At 36.7% G+C, this 24,946-nt stretch overlaps 1 protein-coding gene across 2 annotated transcripts in view; it reads left to right on the forward strand.

The window, feature by feature from the left end:
- The window catches only part of CCDC192 (coiled-coil domain containing 192), a 327,828-nt gene that overhangs the window by 15,050 nt on the left and 287,832 nt on the right, over positions 1 to 24,946 (forward strand). Inside the window, exon 2 of one of the 2 annotated variants that reach the window (XM_031939355.1) lies at positions 3,247 to 3,301. The exons of the other annotated variant lie outside the window; for it this stretch is intronic. Within the exon in view, the coding sequence (XP_031795215.1) occupies positions 3,247 to 3,301 (55 nt within the window). The remainder of the gene's footprint in view (positions 1 to 3,246; positions 3,302 to 24,946) is intronic. 2 annotated transcript variants of the gene reach the window in all.

Raw genomic sequence — 24,946 nt, forward strand, 5'->3', positions numbered from 1 at the left:
GAGACTGGTAGGGAGATGTTCTCCTCTACAATAATAGGGAAGGTAGTAGGGAGGTGGGGTTAAGGAGGAAAGATAATAAGTTTTCTTTTCTACATGTTTCGTTTTTTTTTTTTTTTTCCTTTTCCTGAGGCAATTGGGGTTAAGTGACTTGCCCAGGGTAATACAGCTAAGAAGTGTTAAGTGTCTGGGGCCAAATTTAAACTCAGGTCCTCCTGACTTCAGAGCTGGTACTGTATCTACTGTGTCACCTAGCTGCCCCACATGTTTCATTTAAGATGTCTATTGGACATCTAGTTTGAGATGACTGAAAGGCAGTTGGATACATAAGTATGAAGATCAGCAAAGAGTTTGGGGCAGGATAGATAGATGTGATAATTATTGGCATGGAGATGGCAATTACATTCATGGGAAATAATCAGACCACTAAGTAAAGTGTAGGGACAGAAGAAAAGGCCAGGACAGAACTCTGAGGGACAACTATAATTATAGAATGTGATCTGGAAGAGAATCCAGCAAAGAAAACACAAAAGAAATAGATAGGTAGAAGGAGAACCAGGAGAAAATGGTGTCCAGAAAACCTAGATAGAAGAGATTTTCATGAAATCAACAGTCACAATCTGCAGACAGGTCAAGGAGAATGAGAGTGATAAAAGGCCTTTAGATTTGGCAATCAGAGATGAATGGGAACTTTGGAGAGAGCAGTTTCAGTGCAATAAGATTGGAAACCAAATTACAAGGAGTTAAGAAAGTGAGAGGAATGAAAGTGGAGGCACTTATTATAAATGGCTTTTTCAAGGAGTTAAGCAATTAAAAGCAAAAATGATATAGGATGACATCAGGGATCTACTAAGAGTTTTTTTTTTCAAGATAAGAAAAATGTGGACATGTTTGTAGCTAGTAGAAAATAAGCTATTTGAGGAAATTTTGGAAATAAGAAAGGGAATGACAGAGGGGGCAATTTCTTGGAGAAGATGAGATGGATTGGGATTATCTAAACAGGTAGATTGAGGTTAGTCTTGGTAAGGAATAAAACCCTTTCATTTGAGACAGGGTAAAAGAAGGGAAAGTGACGAAGACATCTGAGTTATAGGGGTTGAGGAAGAGGGAAGAAGAGGGATCTCATGGTGAATGGTCTCAATTTTTTTTCTGTAAAACTTAAGACAAAGTTCTCAGCTGTGAAAATGTGGGAAGGAGCGGCCATGGGAGGCTTGAGGAGGGATGAAAAAATTTGGAAGAGTCATGAAAAGGTGTGGAAGACTTGCTATGGAGAGTGGGATATTGAGTTGAGAAACAAGGTATAGTAAAATTGCCTTACTGATTCAGTAAGGGTCCAGTTGAGACTATATGGTAAATTTGTAGTAGACCATTCAGAATGGTCACATGATTTTCTCCATCCTCATTCAGCACATGAGAGTGATTCCAAGATAAGAAGGAGCACAAACTAAAATATAGTAAGGAGACTAGTGATTCTAGACAACAATTCAGAGTTGATTTGGTTCATCAAGAAGTCAAGATGTGAAGAAGAGACAATGGCTAGTTCAAGGAAGATGGCCTGTGAGAAAAATGAAAGGTTAAGAATTAGAGATCACAGTGTGGATGAAGGCTATCATTTTGAAAAGGAAGACAGAAGGGAGAGGAGGTCTATACATAATTTCTGGCAGACTGCTTTCTAGTTTTCCTAGCACTTGTAACGATTTTGTCAGTCTTCCCATTAACTGTGGTCTGTGGGTTTATAAAATACTAGGCAATTCTCTTTTGTTTGTCTTTTATGTGATGTATTTAATTTCTTCCACTGATCAACAATTCTTTTTTTTAAACCAGTAGCAAATATTTTTGATGATTTGTAGTAAATTTGAGATTTAGTATTGTTAGATCTCCCTTTTCTTCTAATTTTTCCCATGACTTTTCTTGAGATTCTTGGACTTTGGGAGAAAGCCATTATTTAACTCTCCTAGAAAATTTATGAGATGAAAAAACTGTACAGTTACACATAAATATTTAAATAGCCCATTAGGCTCCTAAATAGAAAGTAAATATACTTTGTGGACTTCCAAAGAAGTAATGTGTCTGAGTATCTAAAGGTAATAGTAGAGAGAGACTGCAAGGTTCTGATCTTCTGCTACCTCATGATGTGATTCATCCCCATGTTCTTCATGTCCTGGATCCACTTCTCTAGTTTCAGAAGCTATCTTTCTTCTCTGAAAAAGGAGGAAATCTTCTTCCAAGAACCGGATGGCCAGACTCTAAAACCTGAGAACTCTCAAATTTGGAATTATTCATAAAGTAACCTCAAACATTGTTACTATGCAGGAAGTCTCTCTTTCTAGCTAAAAAGAGAATGTATATAGAGAGAAAATGGAAATCATGACATGAGCCTTGTAGATCACCACATTAGTAGCTGAGATTTATATCAAGCTATCTAATTATCTTTCCATATATGTAAACATATATACATACATCTATACAATATGTGTATATGCATAATATACATACATACACATATATGTATGTATATATATGGAGAATCAGAATAAAGGAGAATAAAAATAGGCAGTTAAGGGTGGGAAGAGATCCAAGAGAAGGCTATCATGAAACCAGACTGGAAAAATTAGACAATATTAAAGGCTGAAAGGAAGCCATACTTAGAGTTAGAAATTGACAGCGTTTGGATATGGACTACTGTTGTTTCTCTAAAGAACATTTTCCAGGTCACTTTTAACTATTTAAAATACAATTCCTATTCCATTATTTTTTTTCATTGTAGTGAAAACTTTTGATTTGGAGTCAGAGAATTTGTTTTCAAATCTTGACTCTGTAACAAATTAGCTTTGTTTCTTTGGACAATTCACTTAATTTCCTGTGGTTTCAGTTTCTTGTTATATAAAATTAGGAAGTTGAACTAGATCAAAGCTTCTTAAATTGGGGTCAAGTAACTGAATGTGGGGGTTGTGAAATTGTGATTTATTATCAGTAAATGTTTGATTTGCATAATATTTTATATACATTTATAATCAGGAGGAGTAACAATTGAAAAAAAATTAAGAAGCTTTAGTATAGATGACCTGTGAAGTTCATCCTCATTCTATCAGTCATCCCATAATTTTACTTTGATATCTTGAAATTGATATTTAGAAGGTTTTTACATTCATAAAGTTCATCTTCAAGTGTTACAAAATGTGGAAATATTTGGTATACATGTGTTTTGAAACTTCATTTCAGAATGCTAAAAATTTAACTTTATTTCAGCCTTGTGCCTGATAGAAGTTCAGTGATGGATTCGCCAGAAAAAAACAGAATAGCGGTAAGAAATGGTACTTAAAGGGGCCTTTAAACATTATTTTGATTAGTATATATATATATATATATATATATATATATATGTATATATATAACATCTCAATTTGATCAGCACTGAAACTGTTTAAATATACATGAATTTGAAATTAGTTATAATTATCATTTTAGATTTCCAATAGTTTATTTTTCCAATTCATGAAAAGATAATTTTCAACATTCATTTCTGTAAGATTTTAAGTTTCAAATTTTTTCTCCTTCTCTATTGTCTCCTCCTTCCCAAAGACTGCAAGCAGTCTCATGTAGATCATATATATACATTCATTTTAAACTTTTCCATATTAATCTTGTTGTGAAAGAAAAATTGGAATAAAAGAAAAAATCAGAAAGAAGAAACAAACCAAAAACAAAGTAAAAATAATATGCTTTGATCTACATTTATTCTCCTATAGATCTCTATCTAGAGGCTGATGGCATTTTCCATCCCAAGTCTATTGGAATTGTCTTGAATCACTGTATTGCTAAGAAGAGCCAAAGCCAATCATTACAAAATCTTGTTGTTACTGTGTACCATGTTCTCCTGGATCTGCTCACTTCACTCAACATCAGTTCATGTAAACCTTATCAGGCTTTTCTGAAATCAGTCTACTCATAATTTCTTAAAGAAAAATAACATTTTATTATATTCATATACCATAATTTATTAGCCATTCCCCAGTTGATGGGCATGCACTCAATTTCCAATTCCTTTCTACCACAGAAAGAGCTGCTAAAAACATTTTTTGCACAAGTGGGTCCTTTTTCCTCTTTATAATCTCTTTGGTTTACAGCCCCAGTAGTGATACTGCTGGGTCACAGCAGTATATATATAGTCCTTTGGACGTAGTTCAAAATTGCTCTCCAGAATGGGCTGTCTGAGTTCACAATTCCACCAACAATGTAGTAATGTCTCAGTTTTTCCACATCCCCTCCAAAATTTATGTTAAATTAATTAATTATTAACAAAGATTTTCTACATCATCAAGTAGAATGAAGATTCCATTAAGGAATGAGAAAGAAAGAAACCATTATGATAATAGAACTTGCTGATTATTAAACCCTTAGTGTGGACTCAAATTCACAGAATCTCCATATAAATCCCAGTTTTTTATGAGCTCTCAATTCCTTCATAATTATATCCCCATACTAAATGTCTGTCAGTGGTCACTATATTCTTATGGCATTCACATCTTTCAAGCTTTCAATCCAGAGTCATTATTTCCTATGGAGAACACTTTAGAACATGCATTAACAATTCAAAAACATTTATTTACATTGCTCTGATTACAAATACATAGAAGAATATGCCTCTAAATTCTTAGTAATGGTTGGAAGAAGGGCTTTTTGCGTGAACTATCAATTTCAGAGTTTCAAAATGTAATTTTAATTGGAAATTTGTTTTGAATCTCTTGGCTATCATGTAGCCTTAACATTAGTGAACTCTGTAAAAATCTTGTAAAATCACAAAAACCATGTTCCCTTTAATCTGCAAAAACCCAGATTCCAAATAGTTTTACATCACCTCAACAGGGAGATAAGCAATACCATTCAAAGGTAAATTAAACTCCTATTAATCTTTTGAGAAGTCACAGTCTCAGGAAAGATTTCATATTCAATTGAGAAATCCTGGTCTGATGAGCTAAGGCTGCCCCAGCCTCGGCCAAGAGGTACTCATAAAATAGGTTTCTTTTTACTTATTTCTTTGCAGAAAATCCAATGTAGGACCCTGCCCACTGAGAAGACATTCTCTTCTCAGTGCCAGCTCCCATTTCAGTAATAGGATTTTGCCACTAAAGAAATCAGTCTCTTAGCAAAACTGGCTTCCTATCCAACAATAAACTTCCATTTTTGCCATCTGAAACTCTTTGGGTTCATGAACAAAGAACCTGCTCCTCTGACCAAAAGGGGATTTCCACAACCCTCTGACTGCCACTAACCTTATCAGCCTCATATTTTTGTCATTCAGAACTGCTATAGGGAGTATTCACATAAATTTTCTTAGGCTGTGCTTTTTTTTTTGGGGGGGGGGATGGGGAGGTCTTTTTCTTTCCTCTTTGTGACAATCATAGATAGATGCTTGTATGATTAATTAATATCTTCAGACCACTGGTTAAGATGCGATTTCAAAGGGTCTACACAATTTGTACCTTTAGACACAAATTGTACTTTTAGAGCACCCTTCTATTTATTGTCTATCTTAACCCAGGGAAAAGTGCTAATTTTAACATTTAGAATTTCTGCCCAAGGCTCCCAATTTGCTTCCTGAAGTTTACTGTTTTATCCCTATTAGTTTACATTTGAAATTATCATTAACCTTGAGGTTTGAAGTAACTGCTGCTTTAGTGATTATCTTTTTTTCTGTTTCTGAAATAAACAATTTGGACAGAAATTAGGACTTGAAGCCTTGGGGCCATACTGACTTAAAATTACTACTTCCTCACATATTTATTTTTTCTTTTGTTTTCTAATTCATGTAAAGGTCACTAACAAGAAGAATAAATTGGGATTTTGAGTATCCATTTCAAAGTAAAATAAACAAAATGGCTCTTGATCTCACTTGTCCCTTTTTGACTTCTGTCTGCTTTTGAAAACAATCTCACTCAAATTTATACAAATGCAAGCCTCTCCAATTGGTAAATAGTCAAAGGATATGAACAGACAATTTTCAGATAAAGAAATTGAAACCATTTCTAGTCCTATGAAAAAATGCTCTAAATTGCTACTATCAGAGAAATGCAAATTAAGGTAACTCTGACGTACCACTACATACCTTTCAGATTAGCTAAAATGACTGGAAAAGATGATGATAAATGTTGAAGGAGATGTGGGAAAATTGGCACACTAATCCATTATTGGGGGAATTGTAAACTGATCCAAACATTCTGGAGAGCAATTTGAAACTATGCTATCAAACTGTGCATACCCTTTGATCCAACAGTGTTTCTACTGGGCTTGTATCCCAAAGAGATCTTAAAGGAGGGAAAAGGACCCACATGTGCAAAAGTGCTTGTAGCAGCCCTTTTTGTAGTGACTAGAAACTGGAGACTGAATTGATACCTATCAGTTGAGTAGTGGCTGAATCAGTTATGGTATATGAATGTTATGGAATATTATTGTTCTATAAGGATGATCAGCTGGATGATTTCAGAAAGGTCTGGAGAGACTATAAGAACAGATGCTAAGTGAAGTGAGTAGAACCAAGAAATCATTATACACGGCAACAACAAGATTATGTGATGATCAATTATGATGGCCTCAGCTCTTTTCAAAAATGAGGTGAGTCAGGCCAATTCCAATAGACTTGTGATATAGAGAGCTACCTGCACCCAGAAAGAGGACTATGGAGACTGAATGTGGATCACCACATAGTATTTTCATTCTTTTTGTTGTTTTTTGCTTGTATTTTGTTTTCTTTTTCATTTTTTCCTTTTTGATGTGATTTTTCTTGGGCTGCATGATGATTGTGGAAATACGTATTGAAGAATTGCACATGTTTAACAAATATTCCATTACTTGCTGTCTAGAGGAGGGTGTGGGGGGAAGCGAGGGAGGAAAAATTTTAGAACATAAGATTTTCCAAAGGTGAATGTATTCTGAAAAAAAAAAAAAAATCCCAGCAAAAACCTCTTTCACACACAGAAAGAAAGCAGAAAGGAAAATTGGAAAGAAAATGCAAGAAAAAATTTTTTTGTTCTTTCAAACAAATGAATGAAGGAAAGAAAATTTCATTTCATTGGTAGAGCTTCAAGAAGTTTCAAGATTTAAACCTACCTCCCTACCAACTCCACATGTTATCTATTTTTATCTGTCTAAAAGCAAGCAACATTCTGTGTTAAAGGGGAGATACTAGTGGATCTGGAGTTAAGAACCCTGGGTTTTCATCTTGTATTTGTTATGCCACAGTCTCTTTTGAACTGTTCTACGAGTTTCCCTCATCTCAGTCTCTTTTAGTTGTAAACCCCGCTTCTGGTCCATTAAGACTAGGAACCATTTACTCTAAGATTATAAATTGTTAGCAAGATAAACAAGAGAGCAGACCTCTTGACTCTTCCCTGTCCTCAAGAATTTATATCTTATTCCTGTCAGACAGGATTGTTTCAGAGTTCTTAGGATTTATAGCCTCCCCTATCCTGACAGAAACTTTCCCGCCCTTTCCATTTTCTTTGTCTCTAGAGGGTATTTAAGAGTTTGAGATTCTCCCATTCATTGCTGGAGGCTGGCTGCTGCATGCAGCATGCTGGATTCCTTGAGATGACAGTCTCCTCCAGCCCTGGGACCAACATGGATTCCTTGGTCCCAGTACATCTTTATCTCTGTCTGACTGGATAATTTGAGATGAGAGTCCTGTCCAGTCAATTATACTCTCCAATTAATAAAATAATAAAAGCGCTCTAATCTCTCTCCTGCCTCAGTTTCTCTGGCATTACAGTATTCACCATTAACTAAGCTATGTGATTTTGACTAAGTCTCATAATTTTCTTGGGCTGCAGATTCGTTTTTAAAATGGAAAGAACACTTTTTATGATGACTTATGTCATCTTTAGCTCTAAAGTCTTAATGCATTAAAAACATTTTTGTACTTTCTCAGGTGTTTATGTTGACATTATTTGTTAAGAGAGCAATTGAGGACCAGAAAGAGTATTCATCTAAATATTGGAATGTGAAGATTGAACCCCCCCAAATATATTAGAATTTCAGGCTGGTGTTGTAAGGCGTCTCAAAAGAATTTGTGGGCTTAAACCAAGAGACAAAATTTTATTACTAGACCATCAACAGTCAGGCTGTCTCAAAAGGGAGTTAGAATTTAACAGGGGAACAATATAACAGAGAGTGAAGATCCCAGAAGGCAGGTTAAATTCCTAATGAGTTAGCCTTTGTGATGCTTAGTAAATGGACTGATTTCTAAAAGGAGTTAGCAAAGGACTTAAACCAGTGAATGGCTGGCTAACTTCCTAAAAAGGGTTAGCTATAGTGACTCTTAGTAAGAAGGCTAATCCTAATGGGCATTTGTGAAGAAGTGGGGTACCAGTAAGTTATTTTATAGAAAAAAGATACCACTGGGGATTGACATCTATAGCTTGGCTTTCTAATTGGATGCAGTAACTGAGGGAATCATAATAATTTTGTCAATGTAAGAAATTCAACAAGGGCCAATAGTAACAAGGCCCAATTAAGGACAACAAAAGGGCCTACTTAAGGACAAGATCATCTTGTTAATGCTTTTCCCTACTTGCTTTAGTAAGTAGCAATGAGAATTCAATTGGGAATCAGTGCAACAAAGGCCCACTTAATTTCCACTTTTCAACAAAAGTCTCCTCCTTTCAATTGTTCTTCTCTATGACCCACCTAGCTACTTTATTCAAGCCATCATAAATTTGCTTTGGAAATTTTAAAGTTATTTTTTCTTTTTTAAATGTTATTTTTATTTTTTTTATCTAACTAGCTTTGGAAAATAAATCTGTCACTCTTACTATATCTCTCTCTCCCCAATCACATTTGGTATAAAAAAACACAGAAAAATAAAGCCCTCAAGCCCTAGTTATGCATTCTGGTAGAACAAATTCCCATATTATTAATTTCCAAAAATATATCTTTTTGAATTTTAAATTCATCACTTCTCTCAAGAAGTGTGTAGTATGTTTGTTTCATTCTTTTGAAAGTATTTATTGTTGCATTGATAAGAATTATAAAATATTTTAAAGATTTTTTCTCTGTTATTGTATAAATTGTTTGCCTATTTCTACTCACTTTCTATCAGTTCTTAGAGATCTTCCCAAATTCCTCTTAAAATTTCCATTTCATCATTTTTATGGTATTGTTGAGAGGTGAGAGATGCCCTAATAGGAACAGGGTTCCCGGGCCAGTGTCGCAGGTTTTTGCAAAAGAATTCCTAATCCCGATCTCCAAGCGAGGTTTTTTTTGGGGAAAAAAAAGGGTTTATTTTCACTGAGAAACAACTTCCCTCAGTGAGCTATTCGAGACAGGAATTACCAAAGGTTTGGGTATAGAATCTTGTCTTTTATTAGCCTTCTATGGTTTGGGGCTAGGGAGCAATTAGGGGCTAATTTTCAAATCAATAAAGGGTAGTGATTTGTAGAGGGTCACAGATAATGGGGAAACTCTGAGTGAGGGATAAGATCCCTCAGCTCAGAGGAACCTGTTGACAATGTCTGGTTTGGCTCTCCATTTCCCCTAAGAGCTCCCCACTTTGCTGAGAAGTCAAGGGGCAGTGACAATCTGTGTTGTGATTGAAGCAGAGTGATACCAGGTGGAAGAGTGATACCAGGTAGCAAATTACAGACAATAGCAAGTTGTTTTTGTGGTTCCCACATGCGCAGTATATACTGGAAGCATGTTCAGTGTTTTTGTTACATAAGAGTACGAGGGTATAAAAAGGGCAAAGTCCTTGAAATAAACGGACTCCATTTTTCCACCATCCTCGGGAGTCCCACCTCATCACTTCTCCACTAGGAAGGTATATTTTAATCACCCCAGCCTGGGAGCTCTAGAAAGCATAGTATGTTTTGTCACCCCAACTTGGGGGCTCTAGAAATGAGGGAAACAACAGTGATTGTTTTCCAGACCAAAGTGATTGCCAGATTAATTGGAGGTGGGAGATTCCAGTGGGAACCAGGCAGGAGAGTGGGTGTCATCTTTAGGAATTTCCCCAGGCCGGGTAGCCCACCCTCCACATAGATCAGGGAGACACAGAGTCCTTATTGCATCAAAATAATATTCCATTATATTCTCTTATTATTAGGGCTTTGAACATTTTTCATATGATTTTTGATAGCTTTGATTTCTTCCACTGAAAATTGCCTTTTTATAGCTTTAACTTATTGGGGAATGTTTCTTAGTCTTATAAATATCAATTTCTGACTTATATATCTTGGAAATGAGATCTTTATTAGAGAAATTTGTTCAAAAGATTTTGTCCCAGTCACTTTCTTCTCTTCTAATTTTAGTTCCATTGGTTTGGTTTTTGCAAAAATTTTTAAATTTTTACATATTCAACATTGTCTATTAATCTTGTGTGACCTTCTCTATTATTTGTTTATTCAAGAATTTTTCTCCTAGAAAAAGTTTTTGTATGAAATTTCTCTTTTAAGAGTTTTATATCAAAGATGCAGAAACAATAAATAAATAATACAACCCTCCCCCCAATAACAAAACAGCTTTTCTCCTACCTATATATCTGCATGGCAATTTCTTTATTTTTCTCTAATTTATTTGTGATGTAACCCTTTATATATGAGTTCTGAATCAATTTGGAGCTTATTTTTATGTGTGGTCTGTGAGGTATTGGCCTATACCTAATTTCTGGCAGACTGCTTTCTAGTTTTCCTAGCAGTTTTAGTTGAATAGTGAATCCTTTCCCAGTAACTGGGAAACTGTGAGTTTAATAAATACTAGGTTACTGGGTTTTTTGGTTCTGTATGTTGTATACTTAATCTACTCTACTGATCAATCTCTCTTTTTGTTAACCAAAACCAATTTTTTTTGGAAGATTACTGTTATTTAGTAAAGTTTGACATCTGGCACTACTGACTCCCTCTTTTCCCTCCATCATCATCCTTGAGATTTTTAACTTTTTTGTTCTTCTAATGAATGTTGTTATTTTTTTCTGGCTTTAGGGCACAATGTAAATTAATACATGTAGATTGTTATTTTATTGTATTAATGCAACTGAGGTGGAATTATTCCTACACGATCTGCTGACAAACAGATCTAAGAGTTGAGGGATGAGATACCCTAACAGCATTTGGGGATCCCCAGGCCAATGTTGCAGGTTTTATGAAAGAATTCACAGTCCCAGTCACCAAGTTAAGATTGACAAAAGAGGGTTTATTGTGACACTGAGAGTTCTCAGTGGGCTACGATCTTGATTAGGAAAGTAGTAGGGAATTGAGAGGCAAAGTTCAATTTTATTTAGTCTTTTGTAGCCTGGGATGAAGGAGTGATCTCCAGATGAATTAAGGATGGAAGATGGTGGTCTAGATAGTAATCTCCAGGTGAATTAAGGGTGGGGGGTGAGGAGCCAGAGCCAGAAGAGTCAGGGTTTTCTGACCCAGGCCCCCTACAAAGTTCAGGGAACCAAAGAGTCCTTTCATATCATAAGGATGGTTTATCCAGTCATGTATGGGCTTTCAGGCTGAAGTCTGAAGAACCTGTTTTGATGCTATTATAATCATGTCCCTTCTTTTTCCTCTTATAGCAAATTTCTACAATCAGAGCAAATGGTCAGTAGAAGTCATGAGAGAGCCACTACAAGTATCCCGGGGAACACAATGCTTTTCCATATTAGATCTTAAAGATGCTTTCCTTTGCATACCATTGCATTTTCACAATTTCTTTTTGCCCTTGCAGGAGCAAATTCAGGGGAAAGTAACCCCCACCAGTTAACATGAACGTTACGAACATAACATGGAGGTAGCTCAGGGCTTCCATGACAGCCCCCACATGTTTGGACAGGCACTGACTATCCAGTATGTAGATGATATCTTGATCTGTAGCCCTACCTGAGAAGCAGCTCTGACTTCAGCCATAAAACCCCCTAACTTCCAGCTCCCCTCCCTCATCCAGGGCTATGAAGTTTCTTTGTCTAAAGATCCACACTCTAATCAGTCTGCTAAGACCTTGAAAGCTAAATTAATCTCTTGCCTCAGACTTAACTTTTTCTAAAGCTTTTTACCCTGTACATTGATGGAAGGTGGGGCCAGTTCCTAGGGGTCTCGCCTCAACTAGGGTCTCTATCTCAGACCCCTTGCTTACTTCTCAAAGAAACTTGGTGTTTGGGGGGGTGACCCTCCTGACTTAGAGCTAGCTGCCACAGCCCTTCTAATTGAAGTAGCCTCTAAGCTCATCCTATGCCAACCATAGAGCATTTTTGCCCTCACAGAGCTTTGGAACTGGGGAAAGGAATGAAAGTGAATATCTATACAGACTCCAAATATATTCTTAATATTTTGCACACTCATTCGGCTATATGAAAAGATAGGGAACTTTTGATAGCAAAAAATTCTCCCACTGTATCCTATACCCTCCGGCCAGTTTCTAATCCCAGAGGCAAGCCAATGGGAACTTCTTTTTGGCTTGCTCAGCTCTTTGCCTTCACTTCTCAAATAACTCAAAAGGTGGCTGAGCCCCTTAAGGTTACTTATCATCTCCACCCTGCCTGGCAGTCTCAGTCTTCTGGGAAGGTGAAAAAAATGAATCAAATCCTCAAGCAAATCCTTACTAAACTGAGCCTGGAGACTTGAGAGAATTGAGTGTAAACTTGAAGGGTTCCCCCGATGGACTCATGTTGCTAGAATGAAAAGTGCTACTCCTGTTACTTCTCCCTCAGACATTCCTGAATATTCCTGTGAACCCACAGATGACCTGAAACTATTCTTCTACAGGACTCCTGGAAACACTGGAAACACACTGGATAGAGAAGGGTGAAACTGCCTGTATCCTTCTCTCCCTCATTCCAGCCTTCTTTCTTGTTATTTTCCACTTTTTCCAAATGCAAAGGAAAGCGTCTTTAAGATCTAAGCTAGAAAACCATCGTATCTTCTGGGATACTTGTATTGGGATTAAATGGATACAGACCATTTGCTCTGATTATAGAAATTTGCTATAGGAGAAAAAGTAGGGACTTGATTATAATAGCATCAAGACAGGTCCTTCAGGCTTCAGCCTGAAGGCATATACATGACTGGATAAAGTCTCCTTAGATGTGTTTGACAGCTGATCATGCAGTAATAATTCCACCTCAGTTGTACCAATAAGATAAAGTAACAATCTACATATATTAATTTATTTCATGCCCTAGAGCCAGAAAAAATAACAGTATTACCTTTAACAACACTCCAAGGATGAGAGCTTTGCTCTTAGTATTTTTTCTCCAGCTCTCTCTGTTACTCTGTGGCTCCTTAGTCTTTAGTCAGGCTACAGAACTCCGTGGGCAGTGGGGGCAAGGCAGCCACATATGAGATCTGATGCTTTATTTGCAAAGGTCCCATTCCCAAATGTCACCATCCCCACCCTAGATGCCACCCATTTGTACTAGCTACTCCCCCAGGGAAATAACTTTAACCTATCCCCTGTTTTCTTGCCAGAAAGGATCTCTTGCCCACATAATAACTGTAGGATATCCATTCCAAAATTATTCTGGCAAACTCACTCATAGTGCTTCTATACCATCTTTCTTGAAGCTTCTTTATAACCTCCGGAGAACTAACATTTCTATTGGTAGATTTGTTTAATCAGACTCCAAGCTATGAACTTCCAACTATTTGCTCACTCTAAATACCCCCAGCTAACTGATTCTGACACCTAACATCCCTCTAAACTCTGCTGCTGCCATCTTTGAGTCATCTGCCTCCCCCTACTCAGTCTGTACCCCATTAGGCAGGGACAGCTCCATGCCCCTTATCAGCCTGAAGCAGCTCCAGAAGATGAGATGGCCATCCCTTTTTCCTAAATGAATTTGGGTGCAATGCTTGCGAGGGGGAATGATGTAATATAGCTTTTAGGAATGACAGCAATAATTTTAAGGTCCCCTCATCTTAAGGAACTTCTGTTCTAACAATAAGTCAGTAATTCTAAGTTTTTTGGCTTTGGAATCTGACTGACCCTGAGACCACTCCTCTCCCCCCCCCCCCCCCCCCCCCCCCCCCCCCCCCCCCCCCCCCCCCCCCCTAAGAATAATGTATCTGATTCTAAAGTATTCTGGCCTCAGGATAGTCCCACAGATCAAATTTCTGAAACAATAGTGAATAAATCACTCCTCAATCCATTGCTGACTGTCAGATGGATAATTCCAGAGACCACTCTTTGGTTTTACCTCTGGGCCATAAAATTAGCATATCTATAATTTGAAGAACTAGATAAATCTTGCTTCTGTTTCTTTGCTAAATTCTCTTGGAAATTAGACTACTTCAAATGTCGTTACAATTACAATAAACTTTGCCTCCTTGACTTGGAAATGAGTTCAAGCCTGAAAATTCTTTTGAGAAACTTTGTGACACCAGTCTGTGACCCCCAACCTTTTGGGGTCCCTTCCTAAACTCAACACAATTTTACTCATGAACAATGAATTATTTGTCTGTTTTTTATTTCTATGAAAAGTTTTATAGATATATTTATATAATCTCTAGATGAATCTTAATATGTATACTCCCAAATATTCTATAGATTCTATAGTTATTTTTGATGGAATTTTTTTTTCTAACTCCTCCTGCTAGGTTTTGTTTTTCTTTTTGCTTATATGTAGAAATCCTAATAATATATGTCGATAAAGTGCTACACTGAGAGGATGGAAGAGCTGAGTTCATGTCCCACTTCAGAAACTTACTTAGTTGTATGATTATGGACATGCCACTTAATTTCTCAGCTTCAGTTTCCTTACCTATAAAATGAGGTGCTATAATAGCACCAACCTCACAGGCTTAATATGATACTTAAATTAAACGACATATGTAAAACACTTTGCAAAATTTACAATACTAAGCAAAGGTTAATTATTATCTTGCCACTTCATCAAAACTTATTTAATTAATTTTATATTAACTTTGTAGTATTTTTTAAGTGCACCATCATAGTACTTGCAAAAGTGATCATTTTTTCTTATTGTCTATGCTTTCCTCCTCAAATTCTTTTTCTTGTCTTTCTGTAAGTGATAGTATTTTTAGCACTATGATATATAGCAGTGATGTTAAAGAGCATCTTTGCTTGATCTAATCTTAATCTACTCTAATCTTAATGAAAAGGCTTCTAACTTCTTCTGTTCATAAATGCTTGCTTTTAGATTTAGATTCAAACTATTTACTATATTGAGGAGAGGTCCATATATTCTTATGAATTCTAGAGTTTTAATAGAAATGAATGTAGAAAATTTCAAGAACACTTTTAGCAACTATTGATATAATCATATGATTTAGCTAGTTATATTAAAATTATTTACTGTATTTTTAATCTTCTGTGTTGAGTTACTCCTATATGCCTCATATAAACCCACCTCAGTCATAGCCTAATATTTCTAATTTGTTATAATCTATATTTAAAAAATTTGTATCAATTTTCATTAGGGGTAGTAATCAGTGGTTTTCTTTTTCTGCTTTGTTTTTGTCTGGCTTAGACACAAAAACACATTATATGTCATCATAGGAAGAGATCAGAAAGGTACATTCTTTTATTATTATAGGAAACTTGTGTGTAGGATTGGAATTAACTTTTTATTTAATATTTAAATGAATTTACTTGAAATTTATTTGGTCCTGAAGATTTGTCATATTTAAGTTTAAGGTCATTTTGATAAACTGGAACAGATAAAAATGTATAGGAAGACCAAGTAGGAAATTATTAAACTAGTCAAAGCATGAGATGATGAGGGCCTATATTAGGGTGGTGATAGTGTTAAAGGAGAGAAGAGAATATATCTTATCAATAAAATGGATATGAATGAAGGATAATGAGGAATCAGGGATGACATGACAGTCCCCTCAACAGTAATAGAGAAGTCAGGAAGAAGGGAAAATGAAAACAAGTTCAATTTTGAACAGGCTGAGTTTAAGATACCTATGGGACATCCAGTAGGAAATGTCCACTACTTAGTTGAAAATGTGAGAATGGAGGTCAGGAGAGAGACTAAGATTAGAAAAATGGGTCTGAGAATTCTCTGCAAGAGATGACAATTCAATTTAAGGGAGCTAATGAGATCAACAAGTAAAAGAGTAAAGAGGAGAAGAAAAGCATGTTCAGGACAGTTTTGGGAGTTCCTTACAGTGGGTTCCAGTTTTTTGCCACAAACATTTTTGCACATGTGGGTCCCTTTTCCTCCTTTAAGATCTCTTTGGGATATAAGCCCAGTAGAAACACTGCTGGATCAAAGGATATGCACAGTTTACAAATCATTTGTTTTTGATAATGGATGGCTTATATTTCTTCTATTTTTAATTCTTTTGATTTTGTTCTAATATTTCTTGCTGACTTGGACTTAATGGAATTCTGTTTGTTCTATTCTAGGTTTCATGGAGTCCATTTCTTGGAGAGAGTTTATCACTTTTTCTTCTATACTATTCATTCTCCTTCTAGTACTTTCCTATAGAGCTTTGATTTTATTTATCTTCTGCTAAATTTCTTCTAAGTATTCAGGTAGTCCTGTTGGAAAATCCTGTCCTTTGGGATAGGAGTTATGGTTATTTTTTGCTTTTAGTGTAAATTTGGGGCATCTCTAGATCTATAATAATTATATGTTACCGGTCTGGGTCTTTTTTGGCTTACTTATCTTTGTAGCTTTAGTTCCTATTCCTTATCTTTTCCAGGGTTGAGCTCTATCTATATTGTACTTTGGATGCAATATGAACCCTGTTTCGTTTCATCCTGGGATCACCTAGATTGTATTGACCTCTACCTCTTGGTATTGTTACTTTTTATCTTTGTGAGATTCATTTCTCTGGGTCTTCAGGGCCATCTTATTATGTCTCAGGACAGGGTTCTAGGGACTTTAGAGCCATCTGCCTTGATATGAGATGTACTGTATTGGCCACTGCTGCTTTCAAGTTTCCTCTTCCACTTTTTGATCAATCTTGGGCTTTTTAAAGTGTGTCTGTCTTTTATTCTTCCTAGCTCTGGGAAGGTTACATGTTTCATGTTTCCAAACTGTCTCTGGTTGAGCTGGAGACTTTAGACTTATTAGCCTGATTTGACATTAGTTGTACTTGTGACTCCTCTTCCTGTTTCCCAAGGGGTGACATTATGTGTGGTTCTGCAGTGTCAGCAGTTACTGTAATTTCTTATCATATTTCTCGGTTATTCTTCAGTTTATTGTGAATTCAAGTTTTTACCAGAGTATGTTTGTAGGAAGTAAATGATCTTTTTCTAACTGGATCAGGAAGCCATCTTGACTGGTCATCTTAGCTACTATTTTCTAAAGAGTGTCAATTTACCAGTCATTGGTTAAATTGCATTTCACTGGGGTTATACCCATCACTTTCTAAATATTTATTGGGATGTTCTATGAAATCCACAAGGTGGGGCTATTTTTCCACGAGAGCAGATTAGAGTTTTAAAAAAAAAAACTGGGAGTGTATCAAGTCAACAGATTTTTTTTTTCTGTTGAAAGTGAGAAAAGAAACGCACACCTAACACGTTGCATCTCTTATACACTTATTTTGCATTAAATTATTTGAATATTTTTAATGCCTGCAAAAGACTATCTAGGCATGAGTTCAAGACTGGAATAAATTTATGGGAAAAGCCAGGAGTTAGTATAAGACTTTGTAGGTGCAAGTGTAGCTGATCTTCCATTCTAAGATTAGAAGCTTCTGTTGGAGCAAGGTGGCCAAAAATGATTTCATGTATCATGGCCCCTCTACCATCAAAAAGCAACACCTTTATGTGATTATTATGTGATAGTCATTATGCCAGGTCCTAGCTTATAAGAGTGAGACAGTCACTAACTGCAAGTCACTAAAAGTAAACTCTATTATGGCAGAGATCCATTTTTTATCTAAACTTTTAATCTATATGACTTGCCTATTACAATGCCATTTAAAAATACATATTAGATCTTAACAAATGATTATTAAATTAAATGAATGAGTTTACAGCTGCTAATAACATTTTTTATATTTAATCATTTCTATCCTATGATTCAAACAATATTTACCTGTTTAATTTAGAAGCATTTTTTTTTTTTAAGAAAAGGGTTTAGTTAAGAGTTTGGCTTAGCAACAGTTTGGTGAGTTCTTTGGTGAGAGACACATAAAACCATCGATGTGGTAGAAGGAATCTTTGTGTCTGTCTCGTCCAAAGTCTTCATTTTACAGATGGAGAAACTGAGGTTAAGATAGAGGAGGTAGGCAGAGTTAGATTTGAAATCCAGGTGTTCTCATTCCATATGCAAAATTTCATATATTAAAAATACAAAAATGCCTTTCATATTTGTCTTTGATTAAATTCTTGTGTAGGAATGTCCAATAACACATATAGGCCACATTAAGGATCACATGTTCATTTCTAGATGCCATATTTTAGGAAGGACGTCAGTAAACTGAAGACAATTCAGAGGAAGGTAAACAGAATGGTTAAGGTCTCAATGTCATGCATTTGGGGAATTAATCAAAAGAAGTAGGGTTTAGATTAAAGAAGGTATACTTGGAAGGACATGACTGTATTTAAAGGGAATTAGACTTCTATTTGGTCACTGATATCAGAACTAATCTTGATTTCTCTTTGTCAGTTGGTTCCTTCTCTGTTGATTCTAAACATGCCAAGATCTTACTAATTCACTTGACTGTGGTTTTAATACCTTTATGATCCTAAAAATATTTTGTTCTAAAGACTTTCTTGTAAAAATTTTAATCTATCTTCTTATGCATGTATTCGTTATTTACTCCTTTTCATTTTGGAAAAAAAGGACTATGGAAAGATTTACTGAAAGCCAAAGGTTATGGGGAATCAGAAAAGGTCAGGAATGGGGTTTAAAAATATGCATTGTTGCATTCTGCATTGTTTTTGATGTAGGCTTTTATTTAAACAAAATACATTTCTTCAGTAAAAATGCCCTTTCCTCAATCTTCAGGGCTTTAGTCTTCACATTGTATTTTCCATGGCAATCTTTATAGCAATACTTTGTGGTTATTTTTTCTTAGTCTACTCACTGTTGTTCCAACTAAAAGAAGTCCATGCCACACTGTAGAGGAATCGACAATGACCCCTCAACTGCCAGTTCTCTGTGAAAATCTTTGTTTTCAGAGAATATATTAGTCTGTTTTGTAATAATGACATGAAAATTCTGGATGATATTTTTGCTTTCAACTGCATATTATTTGCTTTTAGTGTGGCTGTATTTCACACTGAGTTTGAATGATATATTGGAACATTTATACTAGTTATTGAAGTGTTATTTTTTTGTTGTTGTTGTTTGTTTTGCTAAGGCAATTGAGGTTAAGTGACTTGCCCAGGGTCACACCACACAGGAAGTGTTAAGTGTCTGAGACTAACTTTGAACTCAGGTCCTCCTGAATTCAGGGCTGATGCTCTATCCACTGCACCACCTAGATGCCCTGAAGTATGTTCTTTAAAAGGCTTTTTTTGCATGATACTTTCAATTAATATCCATTCTTAAAAGTCACAGAATTTTTATTTTATTTTTTATTTAATAGCCTTTTATTTACAGGTTATATGTATGGGTAATTTTACAGCATTAACAATTGCCAAACCTCTTGTTCCAATTTTTCACCTCTTACCCCCCCCCTCCCCTAGATGGCAGGATGACCAGTAGATGTTAAATACATTAAAATATAAATTAGATACACAATAAGTATACATGACCAAAACGTTATTTTGCTGTACAAAAAGAATCAGACTCTGAAATATTGTACAATTAGCTTGTGAAGGAAATCAAAAATGCAGGTGGGCATAAATATAGGGATTGGGAATTCAATGTAATGGTTTTTAGTCATCTCCCAGTGTTCTTTCTCTGGGCGTAGCTGGTTCAGTTCATTACTGCTCCATTGGAAATGATTTGGTTGATCTCGTTGCTGAGGATGGCCAGGTCCATCAGAACTGGTCATCATATTGTTGTTGAAGTATATATTGATCTCCTGGTCCTGCTCATTTCACTCAGCATCAGTTCGTGTAAGTCTCTCCAGACTTTCTGAAATCATCCTGTTGGTCATTTCTTACAGAACAGTAATATTCCATAGTATTCATATACCACAATTATTCAGCCATTCTCCAACTGATGGACATCCATTCAGTTTCCAGTTTCTACCCACTACAAAAAGGGCTGCCACAAACATTCGTGCACATACAGGTCCCTTTCCCTTCTTTATAATCTCTTTGGGATATAGTCCCAGTAGTAACACTGCTGGATCAAAGGGTATGCACAGTTTGATAACTTTTTGAGCATAGTTCCAAACTACTCTCCAAAATGGTTGGATTCGTTCACAACTTCACCAACAATGCATCAATGTCCCAGTTTTCCGGCATCCCCTCCAACAATCATCATTATTTTTTCCTGTCATCTTAGCCAATCTGACAGGTGTGTAGTGGTATCTTAGAGTTGTCTTAATTTGCATTTCTCTGATTAATAATGAAAAGTCACAGAATTTAAAGTAACAACAAAAGAGAATAATGACTGTGCATGGAACAAAATCTGTCACTGGATTAGCAGATAACTAACTAAAGTTAAGCAAACAAACTTGATTTAATTTTATCTGTGCAAGGTCTAAGTTATCTTAGTGGCAGTAGAAGTATATATGTATTATTACTGTTATCACAAAATGAGACCTTTACAAATTCTTTCTTTGGTGAGTCAAAGTAAATGTTAATTGTCTGAGGTCACAGTTGAATTCAGGTCTTCCAGATTCTAGGGCTGGTGCTCTATCCACAATGCCATTTAGCTGTCCTGCAAATTATTTCTTGTCTCAAGTGTAGTAGGAGTTTGATAGATGATTGATTGATTCAGTTTATTCTGGGCATGGAGGCAGTATGTTGTGGAACAGAAAATAGGTCAGTCTGATGAGCATGTAGAGCATGTGAAAGAAAATAATGTGCAACAAACCTGAAGAGGTAGACTGTTAGATTGTGAAAGCCTTTTAAAAACCAAAGAAAGGTAGTTAATTTTTTATTCTAGAATCAATAGAGACTCACAAAAACTTCCTGAGTAGGAAAGTGATATGATCAAATGTGTTTTGGAACTATCACTTTGTTGGCTTATGTGGAAAATGGATCGGAGTAGGGAAAGGTAATGTAGGGATACAAATTTGAAGACTTTTAAATAGTCCAGGTGAAAGGTGATGAGGGCTTGAACTAGCCCTTTGTGGCTCAACTCTTTGAAATGACAGTCTGTAAGATCTTATTTTCTCACTTCTCATTCTCTTCTTAATCCCTTGCAATTCAGCTTTTAACCCTGAAATTCCCCTGAAACTGGCTCTTGTCCCATTTCATTTGAGTTGCGGTAGTTCTGCTTCACTCATAGAGCACAGCTCCTTCTCTGAAGCAGGCATGTCATGCTGGGTCGTCCTTTGCCAGTGCCAGTAATGCCCATGTTACACAATTAATTCCAGGATTCTTCAGAGAGACCTTGAGAATGTTCTTGTATCATTTCTTCTGATATCTATATGAGCCCATGTACTTGTTTTGTGTGAGTTTTCTGTAGAACAGTGTTTTAGGCAAACACATTTGAATCCTGTGGCCAGCCTATCAGTATTAGGCTTTCTGCAGTAAAGTTTGATTTCTGGCAGTTAGCTTGAGAAGGCACCAATACCTTATCTTGCCAAGTAGAGCTTCAGAATCTTCCTGCAAGGGAAGCAGTTCAGTTTCCTATCATGGTAGTGGTACACTAATTAGGTTTTACAGCCAGCCACCCAACAAAGACATCAATGCAATGGCTCTGCACACCTTCAGTTTGGTGGGCAGTCTAATGCCTCTTCTCTCCCTCACTTTCCTTTGGAGCCCACCAAACACTGAGATAGCTTTGGCAGTGCATGCATCAGCTTCATCATTTATGTGTATATTCCTGGAAAATATGCTCCCAAAGTAAGTGAACGTATCCACACCATTCAAAATTCTTCACTTGCTATAACCGATGGTTTCACGTGTGGATAATGGGAGGCCGGCCTGTGGAGAAGTTCTATATTCTTGGTGTTAATGGTTAGGCAAAACAAGCACAAGCAGCAGAGGATCGATCCATACTTTGTTGCATCTCGGTGTCAGAGGCTGCAATGAGTGGACAGTCACTTGCAAACAAAAAGTCACATACTGACTCTCCCCTCACTTTGACCTTGACTTATAATCTTTTCAAGTTAAGTAAGATGTCATCAGTATGGTAACAGACCTTGAGGCTGCTTTTGTCCTCACTGAAGGTACCTAACAACATCACTGGAAATATGCTAAAAAGAATGAGAGCAAGCCTGCAGCCTTGTTTTATTTACTCCATTGATTACTGAGAAAGCATGAGAGCATTGTCTATTATCCAGAACCTGGACAAGCATGCTATCATAAAAACACAACACAACACTAATGAGCTTTTCCGGGCAACCAAATTTTAACAAAATTTTCCACAAGTCTTCATCACTGACAGTCTTAAAGGCCCTGGTCAGATTGAAAAACGTTGTTTATAGACTTCTGTTCTGCTTTTGAGGTTTCTTCTGGAGTCATCTCCTTTATAGTTGGAAATTCATCTAGAGAGGGATTAATTTCAACCTCAAGCATACATTCATTGGCTTCAGTATTGATTGATGACAGTTTGTTGAGAACAGTATGGAAGTATTCAAGTCATCTCTCTAGGACCATGTCTTTATCACTGATCAGGTGTGGCTCCAACAGCATTGTGTAGTTGAAATGCACCATAACTCTTCGGCTCATAAATAGCCTTTAGGGTATCACAAAGCATTTTAGATGATTATTATAAGCATAAAATTGAATTTCATCTGCCTTTTTACTGAGCCAAGCATATTGTATCTCTCTAAGCTTTACTTGTATTTTTACTTCTGTTGGAGTTAAACACTACCTTCTTAGAAACAGATGATATGTGTATATGTATTCTTAATAATAGCTTTTTATTTTCAAAATATAGCAAAGATAGTTTCAACATTCACCCTTCTAAAACCTTGTGTTCCAAATTTTCTTCCTTTCCTTCCTCCCACCCTGTCCCCTAGACAGCAAGTAATCCAATATATGTTAAACATGACATAGTCTATTAAATGTCATTCTTTGCTTTGAGGGGGCACCCATAAAATTTTATTGCATTTATGTAAACAGAAGACAGTATTGGTGAGGAAGTCATATGATGTGTAAATCATCAATAGTAAGTGAATCTTACCATTGTTGTTTCTGACTCTATTCTTTCCAGGGATTCCCTGCTATGTCTGGTAGTCTGTGTATCTTCTTGCTTTAAAATGACTTAAAAGTATAAGCTTGTCTTCTTTTGGCACATTGCTGATGAAAGTCTCCAGGTTTTCATAAGTTTTTTCTTTCACTTTGCCAGGGTTTGTCATGGTGGGAGCATATGCACTGATGATGGTGGTATGTCCTTTCCTACAAGTAACAATTGCACTGTCATGAGCCTGTCATTCACTTCTTTGGGTAGGCATACAAGCTTATTGACTGGATCAGTTTAAATTGCAAAACCTACACCAGCTTTAGGGTTTATCCCACCAACTGTGACCACTCCAGATATATTCAGTGCTGACTTCAGTAAGCTAGCTTTCATTTGTCATCCTTGTTTAGCTCAGGGTAGTTATTTGGTTGTGATACCTCCTGAATTCTCTCATAATGTGAGCTCTTTGTCAGGTTTACTGGATTTTGTGTTGCCCATAAGCTTGTGCCCACCCCTATACTGATGATGAGCAAAATCATCTTTTTGTGTGATTTTGATCCTAGGCTAAGATCCCCATCTTCCAGAGTAAGCAGGCCAGGATGGAATGAGGCAGACAGTTTTGGGGTACTCTTTCTTAGCCCTCTGTTCATACTAGGAGGTGAATGGTGTAGTTTTTCAGAAAGGCCATTCAGACTCAGAAGACTGCTTTAGTATGGTGAGAAGACAACCTTATGGCCATTTTTTTTGCAGGATGGTGATCACAGCACTCAGTGTACTGATATCTGCTGCTTTGTCACATGCCTGTCACTATAGGACTTTGAGATGGATAAAAATAGTAAAATGGTAGGAGATGTTTTTTTATCTGCTTATAAATTTGATTGAAGTGAGGCAGATTTGCATGAAGTCAGCAGCCTCACTCTCTCTTCCAGAGTCATCAGAGTCCAATGGCAAGACAAAGTCAGGATAACTGGTGATGGCTCAGGATGCAATATATGATTTTTGGCATCTTTGACATCTAACCAAGCTCCAGGAGCTCCACAGATTCTGCTTCAACCATCTTCATGGGTTCTTGCAACAAATTATTCTCATCTGCACATTTTCCCAGGGGGAGTCTTCACATGCTTGGGATAGGGCACCCTCCCCAACTCACTGAAGGGTTTGAGACGCTTCAGTTCCCTTCAATTTGGTTTAGTTCATCTGCCAAAATGTTTTTTACCAGAATGTGGCTGCTGGGCACCCATGCTGTAGCCATGGGTGGTAGTTGGGTGTATCAGGAGGGGACCAAAGGCGGAAAGCAGTCCTGAAAAAGGCTCAGTGGTCTTCACACCAGAGATACTAGTCTTCCCCTGAACACATCCTACAACCCCTGGGCCACACTCTACTGTGCCACCTAGCTAACTGTTGAATGACCTACAATGATCTCATTTGTTCCAATTTTGAACCTAAACTTTTAGGGTGTGGGACTGGATTAGAACTAGATGAGGTCAGTCACATAATTTTGTGCAAGTGGGACATAATGAGCTTATTGCATTGGGAGATGGACAGTGCTGAGGAAAATGAGTTAAGATAGGCCTTGGTGCTTCCAGTGGTGTTTTTAGTGAATGGTAGCCACTTATTGTGAAACACCCTCAGTTCCTGGGAGGTGAGGGGCAGCTAAGAGGTACCAGAGTGCACAGAGCACTAGGCCGTTGAAGCAGCAAGACTTATTTTCCCAAGTTCAAATCTGTCCCCTGACACTTACTAGCTTAGCTGTGTGACAGCTGGGCAGTCATTTAACCCTGTTTGCCTCCATTTCCT

Source organism: Sarcophilus harrisii, chromosome 1 (genome assembly GCF_902635505.1).
Source record: "Sarcophilus harrisii chromosome 1, mSarHar1.11, whole genome shotgun sequence".
In the NCBI taxonomy this organism is placed as follows: domain Eukaryota; kingdom Metazoa; phylum Chordata; class Mammalia; order Dasyuromorphia; family Dasyuridae; genus Sarcophilus; species Sarcophilus harrisii.